This window comes from Jaculus jaculus, chromosome 16 (genome assembly GCF_020740685.1).
Source record: "Jaculus jaculus isolate mJacJac1 chromosome 16, mJacJac1.mat.Y.cur, whole genome shotgun sequence".
Lineage (NCBI taxonomy): Eukaryota > Metazoa > Chordata > Mammalia > Rodentia > Dipodidae > Jaculus > Jaculus jaculus.
In genome coordinates this window covers 16020327-16043864 of record NC_059117.1, presented here as the reverse complement: position 1 = coordinate 16043864, position 23538 = coordinate 16020327, and the positions used below count along the sequence as shown (strand labels likewise).

Genomic DNA, 23538 nt, shown 5'->3' with positions numbered 1-23538 from the left:
GTAATTCCAATACATCTCATAACTTCAAAAAACTTCAAGTATGGCAGACCTTAGTCTTACCCACCTGAAGGTAGAGTTTGATGCTCCAGTAAAGTGCCACCTGTGGAAAGATCCTCATGCTACTATTTTGTTATAAGTTTTAATTTATCTCAGTGTAATGAACATGCATTGAAAGCCTCTGGGCCGTGGAGACCGTGAGTGGGTGCAGCAGGTGATAAGACCGTCTGGCCTGGAGAAGTCTAGAGCACAGCAGAGACTAGGTGCAAGCATGTCTTTAGTGAGCCCTCGTCCAGAGCTGATGTTCTCCGACTGTGACTAGAAATGCCCACGTGTACCCTAGGCTCCCTGCATACGAATCCAGACAGCACTACCCGTTGCCCCTTGTTCTAGCCACATAGGCCTGTATATGTCTTGCCAAAGTCTCACAGGATAGCAGTGATAAGACTGTGTGTTTTATAAAGGAAAACCCAAACCACAAGTGGTTTTATAAGCTACCTAGGCCCTCTCAAAATCTGGACTTGTTTTGGTTTAAGAAAAGATCATGCTATTTAGCCAAGGACGACCTGGAACTCATGATCTTTCGCTTTCAACCTCCTGAGTGCTGGGATTAGAGGCTTGTATAGCATGTCTTCCTGGCTTGAAAAACTACATGTCTTGTCTGCCTTTTTTTTCTTTTGCATGTTTTTGTGGTGTGCATGTATGAGTGGATGGGTGTATGTGAATGTGTGTAATGTGAAGGCAGAAGTTTATGCTGTCTTAGGGTGCTCTCCCCTTTATTCTTTGAGACAGTGTCTCTTGCTGAGCTCACCAATTTGGCTAGACCAGCTAGCCAGTGAGCTCCAGTGATTCCTGGCCTCTGCTTCCTGAGCCCTGGAATTAGAGGTACACATCACCATCCCCAGCATTTTAAGGGGGTGTGGGGTTACTAACTCAAGTCCTTATACTTGAGGTGAACACTATCCACTGGGCATCTCCCAGCTGAGATGCCTTCAGATTCAGAGACCCCACAAAAAACATCAAAAACAAACAACAACAACAACAAAAACCCACCAGTTGAATGTTTTTGTATTTATGTAAAGATGCAACCAAGAAACTGACCAGTCTTATCGCCGGTTCTGTTGGGGTCTCCAATTCCCTTGTTTGCCATCTAGGTAGAATCACCAGTGTTCCCTGATTGACCACATGTGATACTGGATCTTCCATGGTGAAGGCACCCAGCCAGCTGCCCATCTGCGTATGTTACTTGGTGGGGGATGGCACACTGGCACAGTAGCAGAGACTGGAATGGATTGAGGAGTTTATCACAATGCAGTGGGCCCTGTGGGTGGCTGCTTCCCACATTGCCGGGTCTGTCTATAAAATGTTGCTAGAAACATTCCAAACTTAGGCACTCTTCAGATCAGACCCCGTGGATGTTGTTTTTGGCAGTTGATTACTGAGTTATTCTCAGGGCTCGTGAATGGAACTCAGACGACCATAGATCCCAGCTTTAATGACATCAGTTCGGTGAGAAACCATGGTCTTAGAGAACATTCATTCATATTTTTACAACTTGGTTCCACTAATTATTATTTTTTAAATTTGAGTTTCAGTTACTATAAGTAGATAATTTTATGGAAAGAGGTAAAACTTTGGCCAGCCAGGGAGGGAGAGGTAAAAGTAGTAATCAGACTGGAGATCAGTTGTTATTTTTAGCTTTATAGTAACCAGCATTGGAGCAAGTTTCCTTTCAGCTGATTAAGTTACTTGTCTATTTGGTGAATAAACTTTGCAGAAATAGCAGAAGTTTTCTCTGCGTCACTTATAAATGATTTACTGTCTCCCATTTAATGTTTTGACGTTTCAGTGGCACATATTCTTATGTCCAGGGTCTGTGCTCCACTGCTTATTTTCACATTCATCTGGTCAGAATGTTTAAAGGGAAAAGAGCGCTTTTAAAGCACATAGCATATAACGAGATTTCTTGGGACTAATTTGTCTTTCCAAAAGTAGTTTTCTGTGACTTTTCAAGGTGTTCAGCAGGTAAAATTCTAACCCTAGGCAAGGGACCCGCCTGGCTTCCGAGAGTCCGCAGCTCTCTCACCTTGCCCATGAACAGGTCTCCTTTGATGAAGACAGCCTTGTATGACTTGAGCTTTTCACTGGACATACATTGTTTTCTGTTGTCTTATGGCACACTCTCCTATTGCTATTGTCTGCCCTATATTGGCCAGGGGCTGATGCCCACCCTCTCCTCATGCCATCGTTTCCCCCTGCCATCATGGAGCTTCCCCTTGAGCCTGTAAGCCAAAATAAACCTCTTTTCCCCATAAGCTCTTCTTGCTTGGTTGATTTCTACCAGCAGTGTGAACTTGACTGCGACAGTTTCTTTCTTTTTTCTTTTTGGTAAAAGAACAAGTCTTTTGGATACTAATGGGATATTTCCTGTCAAAGGAAAAATTTAGCCCTTGCAACCTTTTCCTTTTTCCTTATTGCAAGGCATTGGCCATGCCAGAGTTTAGAGTAAAAGCCATCATGAATCAGAACAGTGAGAGTGATATATGTGCTACATTCTTTTGGCTTACAAACTTCCTCTCCTAGATTGAAAGTCTGTCTTTCTAACCAGAGGGCCATCAGCTGAGGAGCAATTCACTTCAGCAAGCATTAGAGCTGCCTGTAGGTTGGTGGTACACAGCTCTACCAGGGCCTCTAGCCATTGCAAATAAATTCCACGTACATACACCACCTTGTGCATCTGGCTTCCATGAGTACTGGGGAATCAAACCTGGGTCCTTAGTCTTTGTAAGAAATTGCCTTAGCCGCTAAGCCATCTCCCCAGCCATGTGTGCTTGTTTTCTAAAGTAGATGACCAGTGCAATGTGGTGGGTCTGTTGTTTCCATGTGACGTCACTTGAGTTCCATGCTGACTGGAGCACCACAGTGCTCATGTCAGTGAGTCTAGGATCCAGGAAGTGGTGTGGAATTGTGGCTCCTGGCTGAGCTGGGTTGATTTGAGGTTCGCCCGTTCATCTGCAGTATAGCTCAAGACAGGAAAGTTGTGTGCTTGTTGGGCACATAATCAAGTGGGTTTTTTTTCCTTTTTGAGATAGTCTCATATATTCCAAACTAGCCTTGAACTTGTAATGTAGCTAAGGATGACATTGTACTGCTATTCCAGAATTCTCTGGGCTTTTGAACATGATTTTCATTTTCTCTCTGCCTTTATATGTTGTATTTTAGAAACATTCGAATCACCACATTTTCTTGCATTTTCAGTAAGAGAATGAAAGAGAATCAGTGTCTACCTCATCAGGTCTTGTTTATTTTTATTTATTTATTTTTTACCTGAAGGGAACATCCATGCCTTCGTTCTAGAAGGATCTCCAGACATACTGTTCCTTACCTCCATTGTGGAGGAGCAGTCCAATTTCCCCTGGTAGTCTGGATCCGTCACCCCTGCTACCACTGTAACTCCTTTCTAGCCTATACTCGAGGACATCAGGGGGCAGTCTTAGCTTCCAGTTCAGTGGGATGTTTGTTGTGCTTCCTGGCAGAAGTACTCCCCGCTCTGGAACCAAGATCCCTTTGGCCTGCAGAGCATAATGTTGTAGAAACTGGAAGCAAAAATCTGGCTGGTGGGTCTCTTGAGATGATGGCAAGTAGGACCATTCCAGTTTCCTCCCCTTGACTTCTGGAGCTGTGAATCCTAGCTATAAGAGAAACAGTGCCATATATTGAATGTTGTTTTAGAGCATATATAGCTTTCTGGAGGACTGTGCCCAGCCCTCTAAGCTACTGCTACCTAGTTGGCACCATAACCACAGTTCTATCCAGGCAACTGCTTTAGGATGGCAGGGAACTTGTTAAGAGCAGTGAATTCTATGAGCATGAGCCCACTGTCGTACTTTGGCTATGAAGTGATTTCCTTGGTCATGGCAATGCTGTGTGGCACACTATGGCACTGGATAGGGCATTCTGTAAGCCTGTAGATGGTGGTTTTGGCAGAAGCATTACATACAGAAAAGGCAAATCCATATACAGGATAAGGATCCAGTAATAAGAACACACTGCCCCTTCCATGGTGGAGGTGGTCCAGTATAATCAGCTTCCCACCAGGTAGCTGGCGGGTCATGCTGGGGATTGATGCCACATCATGGGCTCAGCGTTGGTCTCTGCTGCTGGCAGAATTGGCACTCGGAAGCAGCTGTATCCAGGCAGCTTTAATTCATGGAAGTCGGTGTTGTTGAGTCCATTATACCACCATGGCCACTTTGTTTTTGGGGCCATTGCATAACAGTATGGATGACCAGGAGGGGTTGACTACTATCTGGAGAACAGATCACATTGTCTACTCAATTATTAACGCTTCTGCCGAGGGCACCTTCTGACGAGCATTTACATCAGACACAATTATCTTTATATCCTTTTCCCAGTTGGAGAGATTTATCCACATACATCTTCCCCAAACGTCTTTCTCAACAACTTTCCAAATGGGCTACTTCTAGGTCCTTAACCATTCAGCTAAACCACTGGCTACAGTTCATGAATCAGTGCATAACTGCACGTCTGGCCATGTTTTCTTCCATGCAAGATGCACAAGTATGTGCATTGTTCAAAGTTCTGCCCATTGTGAAGATTTCCCTTCACCTCAGTCCTTCAGGGTTGTCCCAGAAAGAGGCTGAAATGCTGCAGCTGTCCACTTCTGGGACCCTTCCTTTCAAAAGAAGGGCAGCATTCCTACTGTCTCAATGCAGAACAGCTGGTCCAGTTTCAATAGTGGTAATCTCTCAAACATTTGCATCTGAACTGGTCTGTTATCTCCAGCCTGAACCTTTCATTTTTTCAGTATCTAACCTATCCTTCTGCTCTGTGTCCTGCCAAACACAGCAGTCTATTAGTTTTGAATTCAACCCTTTCTTTTAAAATTAATTATTTATTTGAGAGAGGGAAAGAGGCAGACAGACAGACAGACAGACACACACACACACACACACACACACACACACATACACAGAGAGAGAGAGGGAGAGAGAGAGAGAGAGAGAGAGAGAGAGAGAGAGAATGGGTGCGCCAGGGACTCTAGCCACTGTAAACAAACTCCAGGTGTGTGTGCCTGCTTGTGCATCTGGCTTACATAGGTCCTAGGGAATTGAACCAGGATCCTTTGGCTTTGCAGGCAAATGCCTTAACTGCTAAGCCATGCCTCCAGCCCCCTACCTTTTCTTTTTATATCAGGTCCCTGTTAGAGTAGCAGGAAGTTAATTAACAAAATCCAGGAATAAATTTTTGAGTGCACATACATTTTCATTTCTTTTCATCATTTCCTTAGAAGTTAAATTTTTTGGTGATATAACTCTTTGTTTAACTTTTTGAGGAACATCCAGACTATTTCCCAAAGTGACTATAACATATTACATTCCTACCAGTAAAGCAAGAGTGTTCCACATTCTTCATATCTCTGTTAATACTTGTTATTATCTATTTTACCCCTCAATTAATTCTCATAATCCTTTGAATTAGCCAAAGAAAAATATTCTTACTGATTTTTAAATTTGACTGATTTATTTTATTTTGAAGCATGGTCTTACCCTGTGACTCAAGCTCACCTGTAACTCACCATTCGCTCAGTTTAGTCTTGAACTTGCAGAAGTCCTCCTGCTTCAGTTTTCTGAGTTCTAGGGTTTAAAGATGTGTGCCATCACGCCTGGCTCCCACTGTTATTTTATAGATAGTAAGTGACAAGTCAGTAAACATTAAACAAGAAGCCTGTTGTGTGTGCAAATAGAAGGGAAAGAATTGGCATGCATAGCTCAAAACAGAAAATCATCTGACTAATTTTTAAATGGTTTTGGCCCTGATACAGTTATGTTGGATGTTAGAGATCATGTTTCCCACATTTTAAAGATGATTAAACTGGAGTCTAGAGAAGAGAAGTAAATTCAACACTCATATGCTCAGTAGTGAAGCCAGGCTTAGAAGCTCTGTGTCTTTGGTCCCCAGGCTGTTGGCTGTTCCAGCAGGGCCTGCTCCATTCTTCCCTGAGGGACGTGTCATCTTATACACAATGTAAGAGTTCTTGTTTGCTTAACTTGTTCATCCATGCCAGGCTTTTATTGCAACAAATCTATCTTGATTCATATGGGGTATGAGAAGGTCAGCACATGAGGGGGGTGGAATTCGTTCCACATATCACTCATGGAGAGTCTGACGTACAGGCATTGTTCACAGTGAAGTCTCTGGCTTGAGTGAGTTCTGGTTCTGCCACTTGCTGTTTGACCCTTTCTACAATTCTCTTTCCTTATTGTAAAAATTGAGACTAACAGTAGTGTCTGACAGGATTGCCTTGATAACTAAATAGGCTAATCCCTGTAAAGAGTTCAGCTGGTGTTTCACCCCTAGAAAGCCCTGGGTAAAATGTCGATAATTATTATAAACATTGACTTGTTTAGACCACTGAAATATTGTGAGATTTTAGAAAAATAAATGAATTGTCCTTTTTAAAAACAGCACCTTTAGTAAAGGAGAAACCCAGAAAAATTATTGTTTAGTTTTCATATTTTTTGAGGTATGCAGAACATAATTTTTTTTACTAAAGGGAAGTAATAATATACTAATTTCTCATCCTTTCAAAGCATGAATTAATTTCCTTTCTACTGTGACTTTGGACAATAATCACCAACTTTGGGCAGAAACCAGCCAGCTTGAGTTAATCTCATATAGACAAGCTCCAGCAAGGGAAAATTTAGATAAAGTGCATACATCCTTGATGAATATATTATACGAGTACCATTTTTCCTTGTCTCCATTTGATAAAAACTCACTGGATGATTTTATGGAACCTCCTGTAGACTTGTGTGTTTCCATGCTGAATGGGCCCTCAGTAGGAATTCAAAAGAGAAAACTGGAGTCTTCACATATCTGTGCCCTTGCTCCTGACCATGGCTGGTGTGCTCAAATAGCTTTACCTATCTGTTTCTTTATCAGGAAATGGAGGTGTGTGTGTGTGTGTGTGTGTGTGTGTCCACTTTTTGTCCCAGCGGGCTGTCGAGAGGACAGAGCAATGGAATCTAGCAGCTCTGTGCATAATACCTGGCTTGCCATCAGCCCTCACTGAAAGGCGACTAAGCGGCTCTGTCATGGGTTTCTGCCACACATGAGGTTTGGAAACAGATACAATGGTGAGTTAAGGTGAAGAAATTGGACATGTCTGTGTTCACATCATATGATTCATGTCTACCCTGCTGCTGCTGCTGCTGCTTTCCTGTAACCAATTTTAGAGCCTCTCTTGGCAGCTGGAAGTATTCGGGATTAATTTCACACTCACTCTATGAGCTGAGCGCCTCCCTACGAGCAGCTCCCGAGCCTCTGCCTCATTGCTTTGGCATCAGCTGATGTGGTCTTTGGACATAGATGTCCTCCGGGGTCTCCACTTTATTTGGAAACCTTCAGTTTGAAAAAACAAAACAAAGGTCATCAACATTGTGCTTGAAACCACTAGCATTTCTTGTTACCTCCAGCCCTCTCTTTCTGTAGCACTGTGAGCACCACACAGCTTGTTCCAAGAGCCATGAGTTCTGGAAAAAAAAAATTACCATTCTCCTTCAAACTTTAGTCCTAGCAGCTGGTCTGCCTCATCTCTCAGTTCCAGGTGAGCCGGGCCATTCTCTATGCCATCACTCCCCAGATCTGAATCTTAATGGGTCTAGTTTTACCAGCTCTTTTTACTGTGCTAATTCTGCTAAATTCATCTGGCTCTCACCGAGAACAAAGTAAACTTGGCTGTGAGGTATAGAACTAAATTGAGAACATGGAGATCTGTTTAGTACTTCATGTTGGCCAGTACATCAGGAAGCTTTTCCTTGGGGGTAATTTACATAAGGAATTGTTTATCCCATTTCTTTCCAATTTCTGTGATCATTTGGGGATAGCAGACTGTTTCCACAATGGCACAGAAATATATCCAATGAGACTGAAGTTGTGAGAGACCATGTCTCTCCGGTTGATGTGTTTTGGGCCTTGCTCAAGAAAGATCTATGGCTTGGGCTGCTGTCTCACTAAGTCATTCTCCCACCACAGCTGTGTTTAGCAAGCAGGGTGGGTCCATGAAGTGATATGTTATTACATTTAGCGAGGATTTTCCCTTGATAGGAACATGCAGAGGAGTTTCACTGATGAGCCAGCAAATGCCCTAAACACTCGCTGTGTCTCATAGTTGCCTTGCTCCTCGGGCCTGCCCTCCAACTTGACATTGTGATTCTCCATCAGGTGCCCAGAAAAAAACCTTTCCTGTCATGGTACCATGCCAAACTGCTCTTCACCACATCCATACTCTCTTCCTTTCTGCCATTTTTAGGCTGTTTCCTTTTCCCTTAAAGTTCCCTTACTCAGTCCTGAGGCTTCGGAAACACCTCTTCTCAGCCGGATGCTGACCAATGTTATACAACAGACTCATGAAAGGAGGAACCTATTCTCCATCATCTGATACAGCCAGAGGTTGATTTCAAACTATTGATGGACAGTCTGAGTGCTGAGCTGAGAAGAAACGGGCAGTTGACCACCATCGCGTTGCCATAGGCATCATAGGCTTAAATAGCCACAAAACCGACATCATCACAGGAAATCATGAGTTTTGAGTATTTGTTGCCTTTGTATTTTTTTTAAAATATAATTTACTTAGTTTTAAGTTTACGTAGTATAATTTTTAGTAATGGCCAGTTGAAGTAAGTGGCTTGCAAGATTCTTGAAAATCAAACAGGTGGTTCTTTTCCCCTGAGCTGGCAGGAGCTCGTGGAGCTGGCTGCAGCACACCACTGCTTTTCTCTCCACCTTCTCCTTCCTGAAACCTTCCCTGCCCAGCTCATGTCAGCATGTCACCTCTGGCCCTCCAGAGCCCAAGGTTTGAATCCTTTTCTCTCATCTTCTAGGTGTATACTCAGGCTGGCTATTTACTTTGCAAAGTAAAAAGGACAGATCTTAGTTTAAAAGGCAGGAAGAAATGGTGCTAAAACAGCTACAAAAATAGGAAAAACTTCCCTGTCTTTAGTTGTCACCTTTTGCAATTTCGGATGATTTTTCAATTTCTTCTCTTAACAAATTTGGAAAAATTTAAAATTAGCATTAATTGTATCACTAATGTTTATATTATCAATGCTGGTTTTTTGAGTTTTTTTATCATTATTTTTTATTTCTTATGAAGATTGTAGTCTCATATCTCCTCTCCCCAGGTCCCACTTTCCCTGAGGCCTCTCATCAGTGGGGTTGTTGGTATTCACTGTTCACTGTTGGCTATTTAAGGTCTCAGTTAGTCTTTGGATGGTGGCTATGTCTCAGAATATTTCTACCCACCTTGTGGCTCTTAGAATCTTCCTGCCTCCTTCGTATTCAGTAGTCCCTGAACCTTGATAGGTCTGTTATCAGTCTGGTTTAATATTGTATTCTCTGTAGTCTTTGGGCTTCTGATTCACTGTGTTTTGATTGATCACAGTTTTTGTCATCATTCCCCGGAGATGGTTGTCAGGCTACTGGTGGGAGTAGTACTCATGTCTCAGCTTCCTCTGTAATTTCCCATAGGCCCCTGGCAGAGGTGGCACGTCTTATGGTAGGCAGGTGGCTATCTTTTCTTGTCATATTGATAGATCCTAGGTCTCCTCAGTTTTCTATGCCATCTGTAAAATAAAACATATTCTCCAACTAATAGTGAGAGCAGCTTGGATTAAAGGGGATATGCATAGTTATTTGACAGACTTTTGGCATATAAGCCCAGTCTTCTTATGCAGAAAGCAGTGGGGGCTTCTCTCTGGAGTCTATGAGTTTCCTGGCAGTGGGATTTTGAGTTGGCTTCAAGTACAAGATAAGGGTTCTCTGCTACTGAGCAGGCCCCATATCTATTTGGAGAACAGTTGGTTACCCACAATGGCTGTGTGCCAGAATTAGACAAGAATATCTTTCTTGCCTGGCTGGTTGATTTCATAACTTTTAGGGTCCCCTAATTATTCACACTTTTGGTGGCCATTGTCTCTGAGCAGCTCCCATAGTGTTGGAAAACATGAGGAGGACTAGCCAGGAGGTTTTTCTCTGTCAGTTCCAGTGTGGTATTTTGATGTCCTGTGACCACAGCCAGAGCCTGTGGTATCTTCAGTAATACACTTACCTTTTAGTTCTGGTAGATAATCAAGTGTTATGGCAAAGGTCTGCATTGTTTGGGAAACCTCATAGGTCTCCCTTTAATGCCATTTTAAATGCAAGTACAAGAGTATTGAGCTCATATAAGCAAATACACATATCTCCTTTGCTTCTGTGCATGCTTCATTTTCCTGATGACTTCAATCACAAAGCACAAGTTCAAAAATAAAATAACTAATAATTTCAGAGCCACCCGTTGCCATCAATAAGGACACCAGAACCCCAAGTGCTCAGTAAGATAGGGCAAGTTCCTCCCCCGCCACGTAAGTACAACCCTAGGTTGCATTTGCTGGGATTGGAAATCAACCACACTCTGCTCAGAGCTCTCCTGGGCCCCTGTAACTGCCTTCAGTAGGCACTCTGGAATTGATCTTACTCCAAAGCTCCAGGTGCTCAGTAGGATAGGGCAACCAGGGCTTAGGTAATCTCCACTTTCCACCCCCTGCATGTACAACCCCTCACTCTCTGGCCTTACCTGTCTGTAGGCATCTCCCTGAGTAGGGACTGCAGCTTATCACACTCCATAGCTTGAGAAGTGAGTAAGCTAGGCCTTCCAGGGCACAGTCCAGTCATGCCTTGATACTGCACACACAGAGAGGAGCCTGCTCATATTCATGTGTACCGAGCAGAAACACGCAGATAGAGTGCCATCCTATACTCACCTCAATCAAGGATGACCAGGTGATTCAACATGAGCCCCACAAGAGGTGCTATTGCTATATTCTTATCAAGACTAAAGATCTATCTCAAGATGGACAATCACCAATTCAAACAAAGTGATGCAAGAAATCAAGGCAAGATATCCCTATCCAAAATGCCTATTCCATTAGTGGATGCCCCCAGTAAAAACTTAAAGGAAATTCCAGACATGGAATTTTAAAATAACATTATGATAAACATATTAAACAAACTTAATGAGGCCATAAACAAATAGCCATATGAAAGTGAAGAGAAACAACAAAAAGAACTCAGTAGAAGACTGATTGAAATGGATGAGAATCACCAAAAATGAACTCAATGGTCAGTGGAATAAAATCAATTAAGGTATGATCAAATGCAGGAATGAATTCTAATAGACAATAAGAAATTCAAATCAAGAAATGAAAATGGAGTCAGTCGTGGTGGCGCATGTCTGTAATCCCAGCACTCGGGAGACAGAGGTAGGAGGATTGCCGAGAGTTTGAGGCCACCCTGAAACTACATAGTGAATTCCAGGTCAGCCTGAGCCAGAGTGAGACCCTACCTCGAAAAACCAAAAAAAAAAAAAAAGAAAAGAAAAGGAAAGAAAAGAAAGCAAAAAAAGAAAATGGACTGACACTACCTGCATAATAGGAGAAAAACATGATGGCATCAAAAGAGAACAGAGACTGTAAGTAGAAAGAAGGGGTTTGGTGGAGGGGCTATTGGAGAGGAGGAAAAGGGGAGAGGTAGGATGGGATTATGACTAGGGTATATTGTCTATATTTATGGGAGTTGTCAATAAAAAGTTAAAGATATGAAAATGGAAACTAATAAAGAGATGAAGATGCTGAAAAAAACTAATGGAAACAAAAATGAAATAATTCATTTAAAAGGCTACCAGGAAAGCTTTACCAACAGAATAGATTGTGTGGAGGTGAGATTATCAGAGTTTGAGGATGAGGCAGAAGAAATATATTAAAATTAATGACAAATTCAAAAAAAGTTTGAGTAGAACTGGAGGAAAGTGTGGGATACCTTAAAAAAATAACCATTCAGATCAGGAGAATATGAGAAAGGAGAGAATTACATAGACATATATTCAATTGACATAGAGAATATGTTCAATAAAATTTATAGAAGAAAATTTTCCTAGTCTTACAAAAGACAAGCACATCTAGAAAAAGGAAGCATACAGAACATCAAATAGACAGGCCCAAGAAGACATTTCCCATGTCACAGTATAGTTAAAACACCAAACATATAAAAGAAAGAAGAGAGAGAGATAGAGAATACTAAAAGTTGCAAGAGAAAAAATAAGCTATTTCTTACAAAGGTAAGCCTATCCAAATTACTTCTGATTTTTCAATGGAAATTCTAAAAGTCTGAAGGCTTGTAGCAGAGTATTTCATATTTTGAAAGACCATGGATGTCAACCCCAATTACTATACCCAGAAAAATTATCCTTCATAATAGAAGGTAAAAGAACAACTTTCCATGATAAAATCTAGCATTATGAATATATGAGATACATGAGCACCAAGCCAGCCGTGCAGAGACTGCTGTATGGTATATTTCACACTGAAAAGGAGATCCAACATACCCAAGAGGCTACGGGAGGGGAAAACAGTAATCAAAACTAGAACAGATGTAAAAGCAAATGAATATTGAAAAAATACCAGGCTCGTGTGGAAGCAAATGAATATTGAGAAAATACCAGGAGTTACAAAGACTACAACATGACGAATATTAACTCATTCCTCTCAATTATAATTCTGAACATCAGTGGACTCAGCTCCTCAAGAAAATGACATAGATTAACAGGCTGGGTCAGAAACTAGAGCTATCTATTTGCTATCTACAAAAAACCTGCCTTACCATTAAAGATTGACACCACTGTAGCTTGAAAGGATGGTAAAAATATTCTAAGCAAATGGAAATAGGAAAGAAGCATTGTGACTATAGTAATATCTGGCAAAATAGACTTTAAACCAAAGGTAATATAAAGAGATATAGAAGGCCACTTTATACTCATTAAAGGAACAGTTCAACAAGAGGATATTATAGTCATATATGCACCAAACACTGGTTTGCCAAATTTTATAACACAAAATGTACTAGACAATAAATCAGAAATAAATCTCAATATTATAATAGCAGGAGACTGTAGTACCCCATTGTTGTCAATAGACAGCAAATCTAAGCAGAAAATAACAGAGAATAATGAAGCTAAACACCACCATAGATCAAATATACTTAACAGACATCTACACAATATTCCACCTTCACTCTGTATAATACACATTCTCTTTGGCAGCCCATGGAACCTTCTCTTAAAAAAGGTCATACATTAGGATATAAAACAAGTCTCAACAAATCCAAGAAAATTGACATAATACCCTGTATTATATTTGACCATAAAGCAATGTGCTGGTAATCAACAAGAAAAACAACAGAAAATATACCAACTTCTGGAGATTGAATAGCTCACTATCAAAAAATTAATGTGTTGAAGAAATCAAAAAGGAGATAAAAAATTTCTAGAACTCAACAACACTGAAAACACAATATACCAAAATTTATGGTATATAATGAAGGAAGTCCTAAGAGTGAACTTTATGATTATAAGTGCTTGTATTACAAAAAATAGAGAGATCTCAGATAAATAACTTAATTATCCATCTGAAGGCTTTGGAAAAACAAGAACAATCCAAACCCCAAAGTACCAGAAGGAAAGGAAGAAGCAATATCAGAGAAATCAGTAACTTGTTAATGAAGAAATTATTTTAAAAATTGATGAAACAATGAGCTGGTTCTTCAAAAAAGAAAAAAAACCAACAAGATTGATAAACCACTGGCCACATTATTAAAAAGAAAAGAGAGGAGACTTATAATCAATAAGATTAGAGATTAAAAGGGGATGTTGCAATAGATACCTATGAAATTGGTAGAATCATTATTACATATTTTTAAAACTTATATTCTACAAAATTATAAGGTCTAGAAGAAATGAATTTTTTGACTCATATCACCTACCAAAACTATGCCTAGAGAATATAAATTACATAAATAGAGATATAACATCTAACAAGATTGAAAAAGTAATTACCCCCCCCCAGAAAAGATCAGGCTCAGATGAATTGATTGCTGAATTCTACAAAACTTTAATTGAAGAACTAAAACCACTTTTTCTCAAGTTATTTCACGTAATTGAAAAGGAGGGAATACTCTCTGACACCTTCTGTGCAACAAGCATTATACATATAAAAAACAGAGACATCAAGAAACATATAGACCAATATCTGTGATGAACTTGGACACAAAAAAATTCCCCATAAAATCCTTGCAAATGGCTACCAGGTCTGAGTTCCTTGCTCCTCTGAAAGTGTGTGGGCCAGCACAGCAGTCTGGGGTGAATAGGCAGGACCTGTTTATGGGCTCCTCCCACCTCCCCAGGGTCTGAGTTCCTTGTCCTGACAGTGTGTGGGTATGCACAAAAATCTGGAGTGAGCAGGCCCGACCCCTGTATCATTGCTCCTCCCACCTCCCCAGTCTAGGTTGCTTGTGCTGGTCTGTGTTCTGGTGGGCACAGCACAAAGTAGGCCAGATTCCTATTCCCTTGCTCCTCCCAATCCCTTGGTCTTGGGGGGGTCCTATTGTACCCTGCTTGGGGAGGCCAGGCCCCTGTGTGAGCTATGAAATCAAACCTTTTACTCTGGTATCCTGACTGGCCACCAGGTACCAACATCCCTGTTCACTTGAGTAAGAGGGTGAATAGGCCAAAGGACAAAAACTTGCTTCCTCCTCAATAAAATAAAGAGTCTTCCTAAAATGTGTAGACAATAAAATGTGTAGACAACAATGCAAAAAAGCCAATGAAAGTCAGAAAACTGAGAGATCTCCACTAAGGATGCCTAGTTCTACTAGGGAAGCCTCCAGTGAAATCATAAACAAATCAACAGAAATTCATTCCCAAAATGAAAACACAACTAGTGAGACCCTGATTAAAAAAAATAAAGTAGCTTAACTTGAAGCAAACTATCAAAGAACCAACAATCATATCAATGAAATTGAACAGAATTGTCTCCTAGAATTCAGCTTTTGACATAGGGTTAATTTGACTGAAGAAAACATTAGAACCTTCCAAAGAGATAGGAATAAATTGAAGGTAAGTCAAGAAATGGAAGACCTCAACAGCTGGTTGATTAAGCTTAAAGAAGACTTGATCAAATGCAAAAATGAACTATAGGAAACATCAAGAAAATCAGAACTCAAATTAAAATCGAACCTTAAAAAAGAGATGGACATGATACAAAATAATACAATAGAAAATGAAAATCAAATACAAATAAACACCAACACTATCATACTCAGAGACTTCAGTACTCCACTATCATTAATAGACAGATCATCCAAGCAGAAATTCAACAGGGAAATAATAGAGCTCAACAACATCGTAGATCAAGTAGACCTAAAGGATATCTATAGAACTTTCCATACCACCTGTACAGAATATACATTCTTCTCCGCAGCCCATAGAACCTTCTCCAAAATTGATCATATATTAGGCCATAAAGTGTGCCTTCATAAAGTCAGGAAAAATTGAAGTAACTTCCTGCATCATGTCAGATCACAGTGCTTTGTAAGTAGAAATTAACAAGAGACACATCAAGAACTCCACCAGCTCCTGGAGAATAAACAACATACTTTCAATGAATGGATCATGGAAGAAATCACAAAAGAAATTGTAACATTCCCAGAATTTAATGATAATGAAAACACAACCTATCAGCACTTATGAGACTCAATGAAAGCAGTAATAAGGGAAAAATTCATAGCCCTAAATGCCTTTATTACAAAGACTGAGAAATCCCAAGTCAATAACTTGATTGTCTACCCAAGGGCTCTGGAAAAACAAGAAGAACCCAACCCAAAGAGCTACAGATGGAAGTAAATAATCAAGATTAGATCAGAAATTAATGAATTGGAAACTAAGAAAAACAGTTTTAAAAAAATCAATGAAATGACGAGCTGATTCTTTGAAAAAATAAACAAGATTGACAAACCCCTGGCCAAACTGATCAAGCAAAAGAAAAGAGAAGTCTCAAATTAACTTCATGATCAAAACACTGGAAAGAATAGGCATGGAGGGTTTATATCTCAAAACAATAAAGGCTATATATAAAGCTCCTAAATCCCAATAATTCTTAATAGGGAAAAGCTCAAGGAGTTCCCAGTGAGATTGGAAACAAGACAGTGGTGCCCACTTTCACCACTACCCTTTGACATAGTACTGGAAGTACTAGCCCAAGCAATAACAGGAGGAAGAAAGAAAAGGGATTCAAATTTGAAAGGAAGAAGTCAAGTTAGCCCTATGTGTAGATGACATGATCCAATACACTAGTGACCCAAAGTCTCCATCTCAAAACTTCTAAATGTGATAGGTGATAAATTTCTTCAGCAATGTGTCAGGATACAAAATCAATGCAGCTTTTCTATATGAAAAGGACAAATATTGAGAGAAAGACATCAGTGAGGCTGTCCCATTTTCAATAGTAACAGAAAAAAAAATTAAGTACCTTGGAATCACACTAACAAAGGATGTGAAAGAACTATATAATGAAAGCATAAACTCAGTTAAGATAGAAATAGAGGAGGACTAGAGAAGATGGAAAGACCTCCCATGCTCCTGGATAGGTAGAATTAATATTGTGAAATGGCAATTCTCTCAAAAGCAATACACAGATTTAACACAATACCAATAAAAATTCCAGCATCACTCTTCACAGAGATTGAAAAAATGATCTCAAAATTCACACGGAATAGCAGGATTCCTTGGATATCCAAACATATCCTCAGCAAAACAAACATCTCTGGTGGTATCACTGTACATGACCTAAAGCTATATTACAAAGTCATAGTGACAAAAACAGCATGGTACTGGAATAAAAACAGAAACATAGTCCAATGGAACAGAATTGAAGGCTCAGGCCTTAGGTCAAGTAACTACAGCTACTTGATCTTTGACAAAATTGCCAATAATGTAGACTGGAAAAAAGACAACATCTTCAACAAGTGGTGTTGAAAACTTTGGATGACCATATGCAGAAAAATGAAATTAGAGCCATTCATTTTACCATACACAAAAATCAAGCCCAAATGGATTAAAGACCTCAATATAAGACCTGAAACTCTTCAACTACTGGAAGGAAAAATAAGAGGCACTATCCATGATATAGGACTGGGAAGAGACTTCCTGAATAAAACTCCAGTAGCCAAGGAAATTAAACAAGCACTCAACCAATGACATCTCATGAAGCTAAAAAGCTTTTGCACAGACATACCATAAACAGAGCCAGTAGATTACCCACCAAATGGAAGGAAATCTTTGCCAGCTATACCACTGACAGAAACCTAATATCTAGAATCTACAAAGAAGTCCAAAAACTAAACAATGAAAAAAATCAAACAACTCACTACAAAAGTGGGGCAGAGAACTAAATAGGGAGTTCTCAGAGAAAGAATTATAAATGGATAACACACACTTAAAACAATGTTCAACATCCCTAGCCATTAGGGAAATACAAATCAAAACAACTATGAGATTCCTCCTTACCCCAGTAGGATAGCAAACATTAAAAAAAGTCAAATGAAGACAAATGTTGGTGAGACTCTGGAGGAACAGGAACCCTCATTCACTGTTGGTGGGAATGTAACCACCATGGAAATCAATATGGAGAGTCCTGAAAAGGATGAACACAGAGTTACCAACAGACCCTGATACTCCTTTATTGGGCATTTACCCTAAAAGCTCTACATCTCAGTTCAGAGATATTTGCTCAACCATGTTTATAGCTGCTCAATTCATAACAGCTAAAAACTGAATCAACTCAGGTGCCCATCATTGGAGTAATGGGTTACCAGGATGTGGTATATCTGTGTGAAGGAATTCTACTCAGCACTAAGAAAAAAAATGACACATTAAAATTCATAGAAAAATGGTCAAACTTGGACCAGATCATTCTAAGTGAACTCACCCAATAACAGAAAGACAACTGTTGCATGGTCTCACTCATCTGTGGTTCCTAATCTGGATCAGCTGAAGTTGCTGATATAACTAAAGAGCATCTTGAGGCTTGGGCAACATGGAGGGTGGGGCTTGGGGAAAGAAAAAAGGGCAGGTGACACAAAATCTGAACCCCAATTGAACTGGTACCATAGATGCCTATATCCTGGAAGTCAGACTGAAAGGTGGAACCCTCAAGAGGACCTTAGGGAGAACACCTGAATTGAAGGGCCCTGGAGAGGGTGAGATGAAACAACCTCAAATTTCTCCTGTTTCTCTTTCTTCTCTAGCTTTTTTTTTTTTCCCTTGGTGCTGGCCTATAATTCCCTGTACCAGGATGTGGTCTACATCCACAATGAGCTATTGATCAGAGAGACCTCCTAGATCTCCCAAAACAAATAAGACAGACTTCTGTCAGATCAGTTGATCACCCACCATATGTTAATGGTAAGACCTTACTGCTGAAGACACCAAACACTGTTGGAACAGACCACAGAGAGACCTGGTTGAAATCTGGAGGAAAGCCAGTCCCCAGACAATTAGCCTATCTAGTATTGGAAAGTGCTACATGAGCAACCGGGGTAAAGTGGCCAACATCTGTCCAAGCAACTCAAATTCTAAGCAACTCAAAAGCAAACAACCTGACATGATGCTCACACAAGTACAATAGTGGCACATAGCCATGCTAACAGATTGGCTAACAGGCCTGCTCAGTGGAAAGGAAACCATATCTGGAACTGGAAAACAAGTCAGAATCATATCCAGATAATGATTCTGCTTTTCATTGTCAAGCTCCCACTAACGTTAAACTATGAGGGTCCAAACCCTTTTAATTCTCTCTAAATTAATAATGGTTCTACCACTTGTTCAGTGCTGACTTCACTCTCCATTGGAGGATCTGTTTCTCTTTTTCAGTCAGGACCTGAGCCTGAGGAGATAAATGACCAGTGTACTCCATCCCAGCCCCACCTGAAACTACAGAGGAATTGGGGAAATGAGCAAGAGTGCTGCTTTCTTAGTGAATCTGATATCAGCACAAGGGTGATGGAGAAAAATACTGAGAACACTCAGTACCTACCATGGGCACTTAGGAGCTTTTGGATCTCTGGTTTGGTAGGTATGGAGTGTCCTCAGCATTTTTCTCCATCACCCTTGTGCTGATATCCTGCTGGCTGGCCTTGTAGTGCTCCAAACTGCTGTGTGAGCTTCTGGGTGATAATGGTCATGAACAAGCAGGGCATCCTGCCAACTGCACTATAAACCAGCTGGGCAAGATGTTCCCACCTGTGCAATAGTGACACACCGCCTATGTGGGTAATCAAGGACACTCTGATTGGATAGATAGGATGCCAACTCAGTGGGAGGGAATCCATACCTGGTATTGAGAACCAAGTCAGAAGCCTATGGATAGGAAGGCAATCAACTCTACAGTGAAGCTCCCATATTTTCCTTTTTTAGTTAGGTGAGAGGGTGTACCCCCAGAAGTTTGTTTTTAATTTTTTTTTATTTGTATTTATTTGAAAGCGATGGACAGAGAGAGAGAGAGAGAGAGAGAGAGAGAGAGAGAGAGGGGAAGAGGCAGATAGAGAGAGAGAATTGGCGCACCAGGGCCTCCATCCACTGCAAACGAACTCCAGACACGTGCACCCCCTTGTGCATCTGGCTAACATGGGTCCTGGAGAATCGAGCCTTGAACCAGGGTCCTCAGGCTTCATAGGCAAGCGCTTAACCGCTAAGCCATCTCTCCGCCCCCCCCCCCAGAAGTTTTTAAATGACTGTTCTTTTCCCTTTTGATCCATGTCTGTCTCCCACTTGGTTGGGGAATCTACCTTTTACACATGGTACAAATACCGGGAGACCTAAGATCCATCAGAAAAGAAAGCTGACTGCCTAGCAGGAAATGAGCTATCTCTATCACGTCTGCCAGGGCTGAGGAGACATTACAGAGGAAGTGGTGGGTTAAATATGAGTGCTGCTCTCACTGTTAACCTGAGAACCTTCTTCAGGAAGATGGCGGTGAATATTAAGGAGACGCAAAGCTCATCAAAGCAGATAATCAGAGGCTTCAGCAGAGAACTCAACACTAAAGGAGCCCTATGACATGCCTTCCAGGGCTCAGAGAACATTGCAGAAGAGGGTCATAAAGATTCTGAGAGCCACAGGGTGAAGAATAGCCTAAGGCAATCTGCCACACCCAGAGAGTGACGGGTACCTGGTCTGTTCAGGACCCCACATTAAATACCAGTAACTTCCCTGAGGAAGGCCCTCAATGGAATGGGGTGGGGGAAAGGGGACATAAGAGTATAACCCAGGGCTGGAGAGATGGCTTAGCAGTTAAGGTGTTTGCCTGCAAAGCCTAATGACCCAGGTTTGATTACCCAGTACCCATGTAAAGCCAAATGCACAAAGTGCTGCATGCATTTGTAGGGGCTAGGCACCCTGGCATACCCATTCTCTGTGTGTGTTTGTGTGTCTTTTTTCTTTCTGTTTTTCTCTCTGCTTGAAAATAAACAAAAATTTTTTAAAAGAATATAACCCAATGAGAGTATGACCAATGTGTTCATAAAGTTCACAATCAATTTTTTAAAAAGTCCAGTGTGGATCAGGCCTATTCATAACATAGATGGCTATAAAAGTAAGTTAGTTCAGTTTCTTTTTTTTAACATAGAACTGTTTATCTTGAAACTTTGATACATGTTTAATCATAACAATAAATTAACTGAAATTCTGTCTTTGCCTTAAAAAATGTAGAATTTCAGACGAGAAACAATAGAGCATTACACCAAGCACAGGGCCTTCAACGTGTGCACACAGTCGGTGAATTTTGTGCATGGTACTGGGAAGATTTCCCAGTGTGCACACAGTCAGAGCACCTTTTGCACAAAATGGGGAAGATTTCTGTTATTTCCTGAGTCTTCATCTTCATGAAAGACAGTATGTCACAGTGAAGATGTGAGAACTGATAATATTGCTCCCATATGGGAAGGTCAGAATTCATGGCATGCCATCCATGCTCATTAATGCAAAGGATTGTCTTTAAAATAATAATCATAAAACTGATGGGATTCTCCTTTAGGATTTATAGGGTCTTCCTTGTATGGTCGCTATTTGTCTCCCTGACCTATTTTCCTTACTCTAGTATGACCTCTAGTGTGAAGGTAGAGGTTAGATCTGTCACTAGTGAATTCTCTACAGGGCTTCCCAAAAGTTCTTGTACATCTTGTACCCAGTAGGTGTTTATGACCTTGATCTTTGTGTGCTTTAGTCGTTTTGACAGTAAGCATCTGTGTCAATGCCGTGGACCCACAAGGCTTAATTGTTAACATTTGCAGGAAGAAGAGTCTAAGCTGAGACTCTAACAGGAGTCAGTTGGAATCATGGGTGAGGGGGCCTTCAACTCCACATATTTAGATTTGAGGAAAGTAGCCTCTCCAGTCTCTTCTATGAGACTTCTTGAGGTAATGGTGAAGAGATGAGTTCCAAGGCCCATTTGAGTAAAAGAGGCCCCAGGGATATTAACTCTGGTTCCCAGTAATCCATCCTTTTGCTAACTTCTTTCACACTTTCTTTTCTGGACAATCAGGACGTTATTATAGCAGTATATATTTTCTTTCCAACAAATTATAAGATCCTGTGGTCTATGAGCTCTTGTCTACTGTTTTGATGCTGATTGAAAGCACAGTCCTAGGCACACAGTAAGCAGTGCGCTTTTAGTGACCCTGCTCTTGATCTGACTCCTGGCTCCCTGGAGAGCTATGAATTACTTTCTGACATTCTTGAAAGCCCTTGGCCAGATGGCAAAGAATCCTGGCATGCCCGACATTTTTCAGGCAAGGACCTTCACTTGATTGACCCTTCCCTAAATCTCCTCTCTTTTCCCATGTTTCTCAGACACTCCAAGAACTGTCCCTTTTCAGCTCCTTTTACCACATGGAATTTGAGAGACCACACTGTTGTAGACTCTACTTGTTTGAACAAATGATGTTTTAACAAGCCCTTTGGGCCAGTGTCAATAAGCCATGAAATATCATCAAATGGGTCGTCTGCACCAGACTTCTGGATCGCACCTGAGACCTCGAGCCGACAGGGCTTACGGAAAGGAGCTCGTTGCTCCTGTGGGTGTGCTTCCTTCTGGGGATTGCCAGGTGCCTTGAGCCTCTGGGCAGTCAGTTCATTACTTTTAATGAGCACAAAATTTACCAATAGAACCAAACACCAGTGGGCATCTTGGATGTCCCATCCAATTGTTAATCCAGTTCCTTTTTTCCACATGATTATTGAAAAGGAGTTTTTTTTTTTTTTTTTTTTTAATCAAATTCTACTCAGTCCTGCCGATTTTTATCCTAAGTAGGCTTGGCATTACAAACCTAACACATCCTGAACTGCTTCTTTTGTTTGCTTTGTTTTCAGATCCCTGTCCTATGGGTTGGTGTCAGACATTTGTATTAAAAATGGCATTACCCAACTGGGCAAATGTTTGGATATTACTTGATTGTTTGGTATATTAAAGAAATATTTAATATTATAATATCATATAACATGTAAAGACAATAGGATAACAGTTATTTTCCTGTAAAAGATGTTATGATGTCATCTTAAAACACAAAGCAAATGCAGTTATTTTAATAATATTTTGATTGATTGGTCTCCATGGCTTATAATAAGGACTATAATAGATTGATGTGAGATTAAATATATTACCAAAATACTGTGGAAGGTCAATCAGTGGTAAAGCAGACAATGAACAATGCCCCATTAAGTTGATCGTGTAGATATTTTCTTCCCTGGCCATATGGATTTGGAATTACTGCAGGTATTTTCTCAAAGAAGGAAATGAGCAGATGAATGATAGATAACTTGTTTCTTTTTTTTATTGCTGAACATAGCTAGTGTTTGTGGAAGACAAAGTTCATCAAGTCGTTTTAAAGAAAAATAAAAGTGTGCCAAACATAATTTGTTGAGGGCTCAAGAATTGTGAAATTATCCCTAACTGAAGTTTGCAATTTCTTTAGGTAATTGCTCTAGCAGATGCAGTTGAGAAAAACCAGGACGATCTGTTCCAGTCATTTGCCAGGCTGAAAAGTGCCACCCGGCTGGTGATTATGTTGATCGGGTTGTGGCAGAAGCTGAGCACTGACCAGATGGCTATTCTGGAAGCAGCATTTTTGCCACTACAGGAAGATGTGCAAGAATTGGTGAGAACCCTCAAGTCTGCCATGGGAACAGCCCTCATGGCTCAGTAGATTTTGGTTTGGAAAGGAGATCATATAGATATCTATGTTTTCTAAGGCATCAAATTCAGGCTTGAGTTTTTACAAAAATCCTGTTTTGCTTTTCTTTAAGCCATAATAAAAGTGTCAAATGAAGACCTTTTTTTTTCCTAGAACTGTTTTAAAAATAGATGTACAGTTCATTTTTATGTGGTATCCTGTCCTTTTTTTATATGATCATCAATGACTTAGAAGCCAGGGAAACAGTCATTTGTCAGTCTGAGTGATGGCAGTAAACCTTCAAATTAGCTAATCCTTTCCTTGTCTGCCGGAGAAACAGTTCAGTCATTTTAATTGCTCCGTGTCCTTAAATGCGAGTGCCACTTCTTCAGTTAGAGGAGCTGCAACAGCTTTGCTGAGATT

At 40.6% G+C, this 23538-nt stretch overlaps 1 protein-coding gene across 5 annotated transcripts in view; it reads left to right on the top strand.

Annotated features, from left to right (window-relative positions):
- Bbs9 (Bardet-Biedl syndrome 9) overlaps positions 1 to 23538 on the top strand; it is a 370311-nt gene that overhangs the window by 251457 nt on the left and 95316 nt on the right. For all 5 annotated transcript variants that reach the window (XM_045135893.1, XM_045135892.1, XM_045135896.1 and 2 more), the window contains one exon: positions 22918 to 23100. In XM_045135893.1, coding sequence (XP_044991828.1) covers positions 22918 to 23100 — 183 coding nt within the window. The remainder of the gene's footprint in view (positions 1 to 22917; positions 23101 to 23538) is intronic.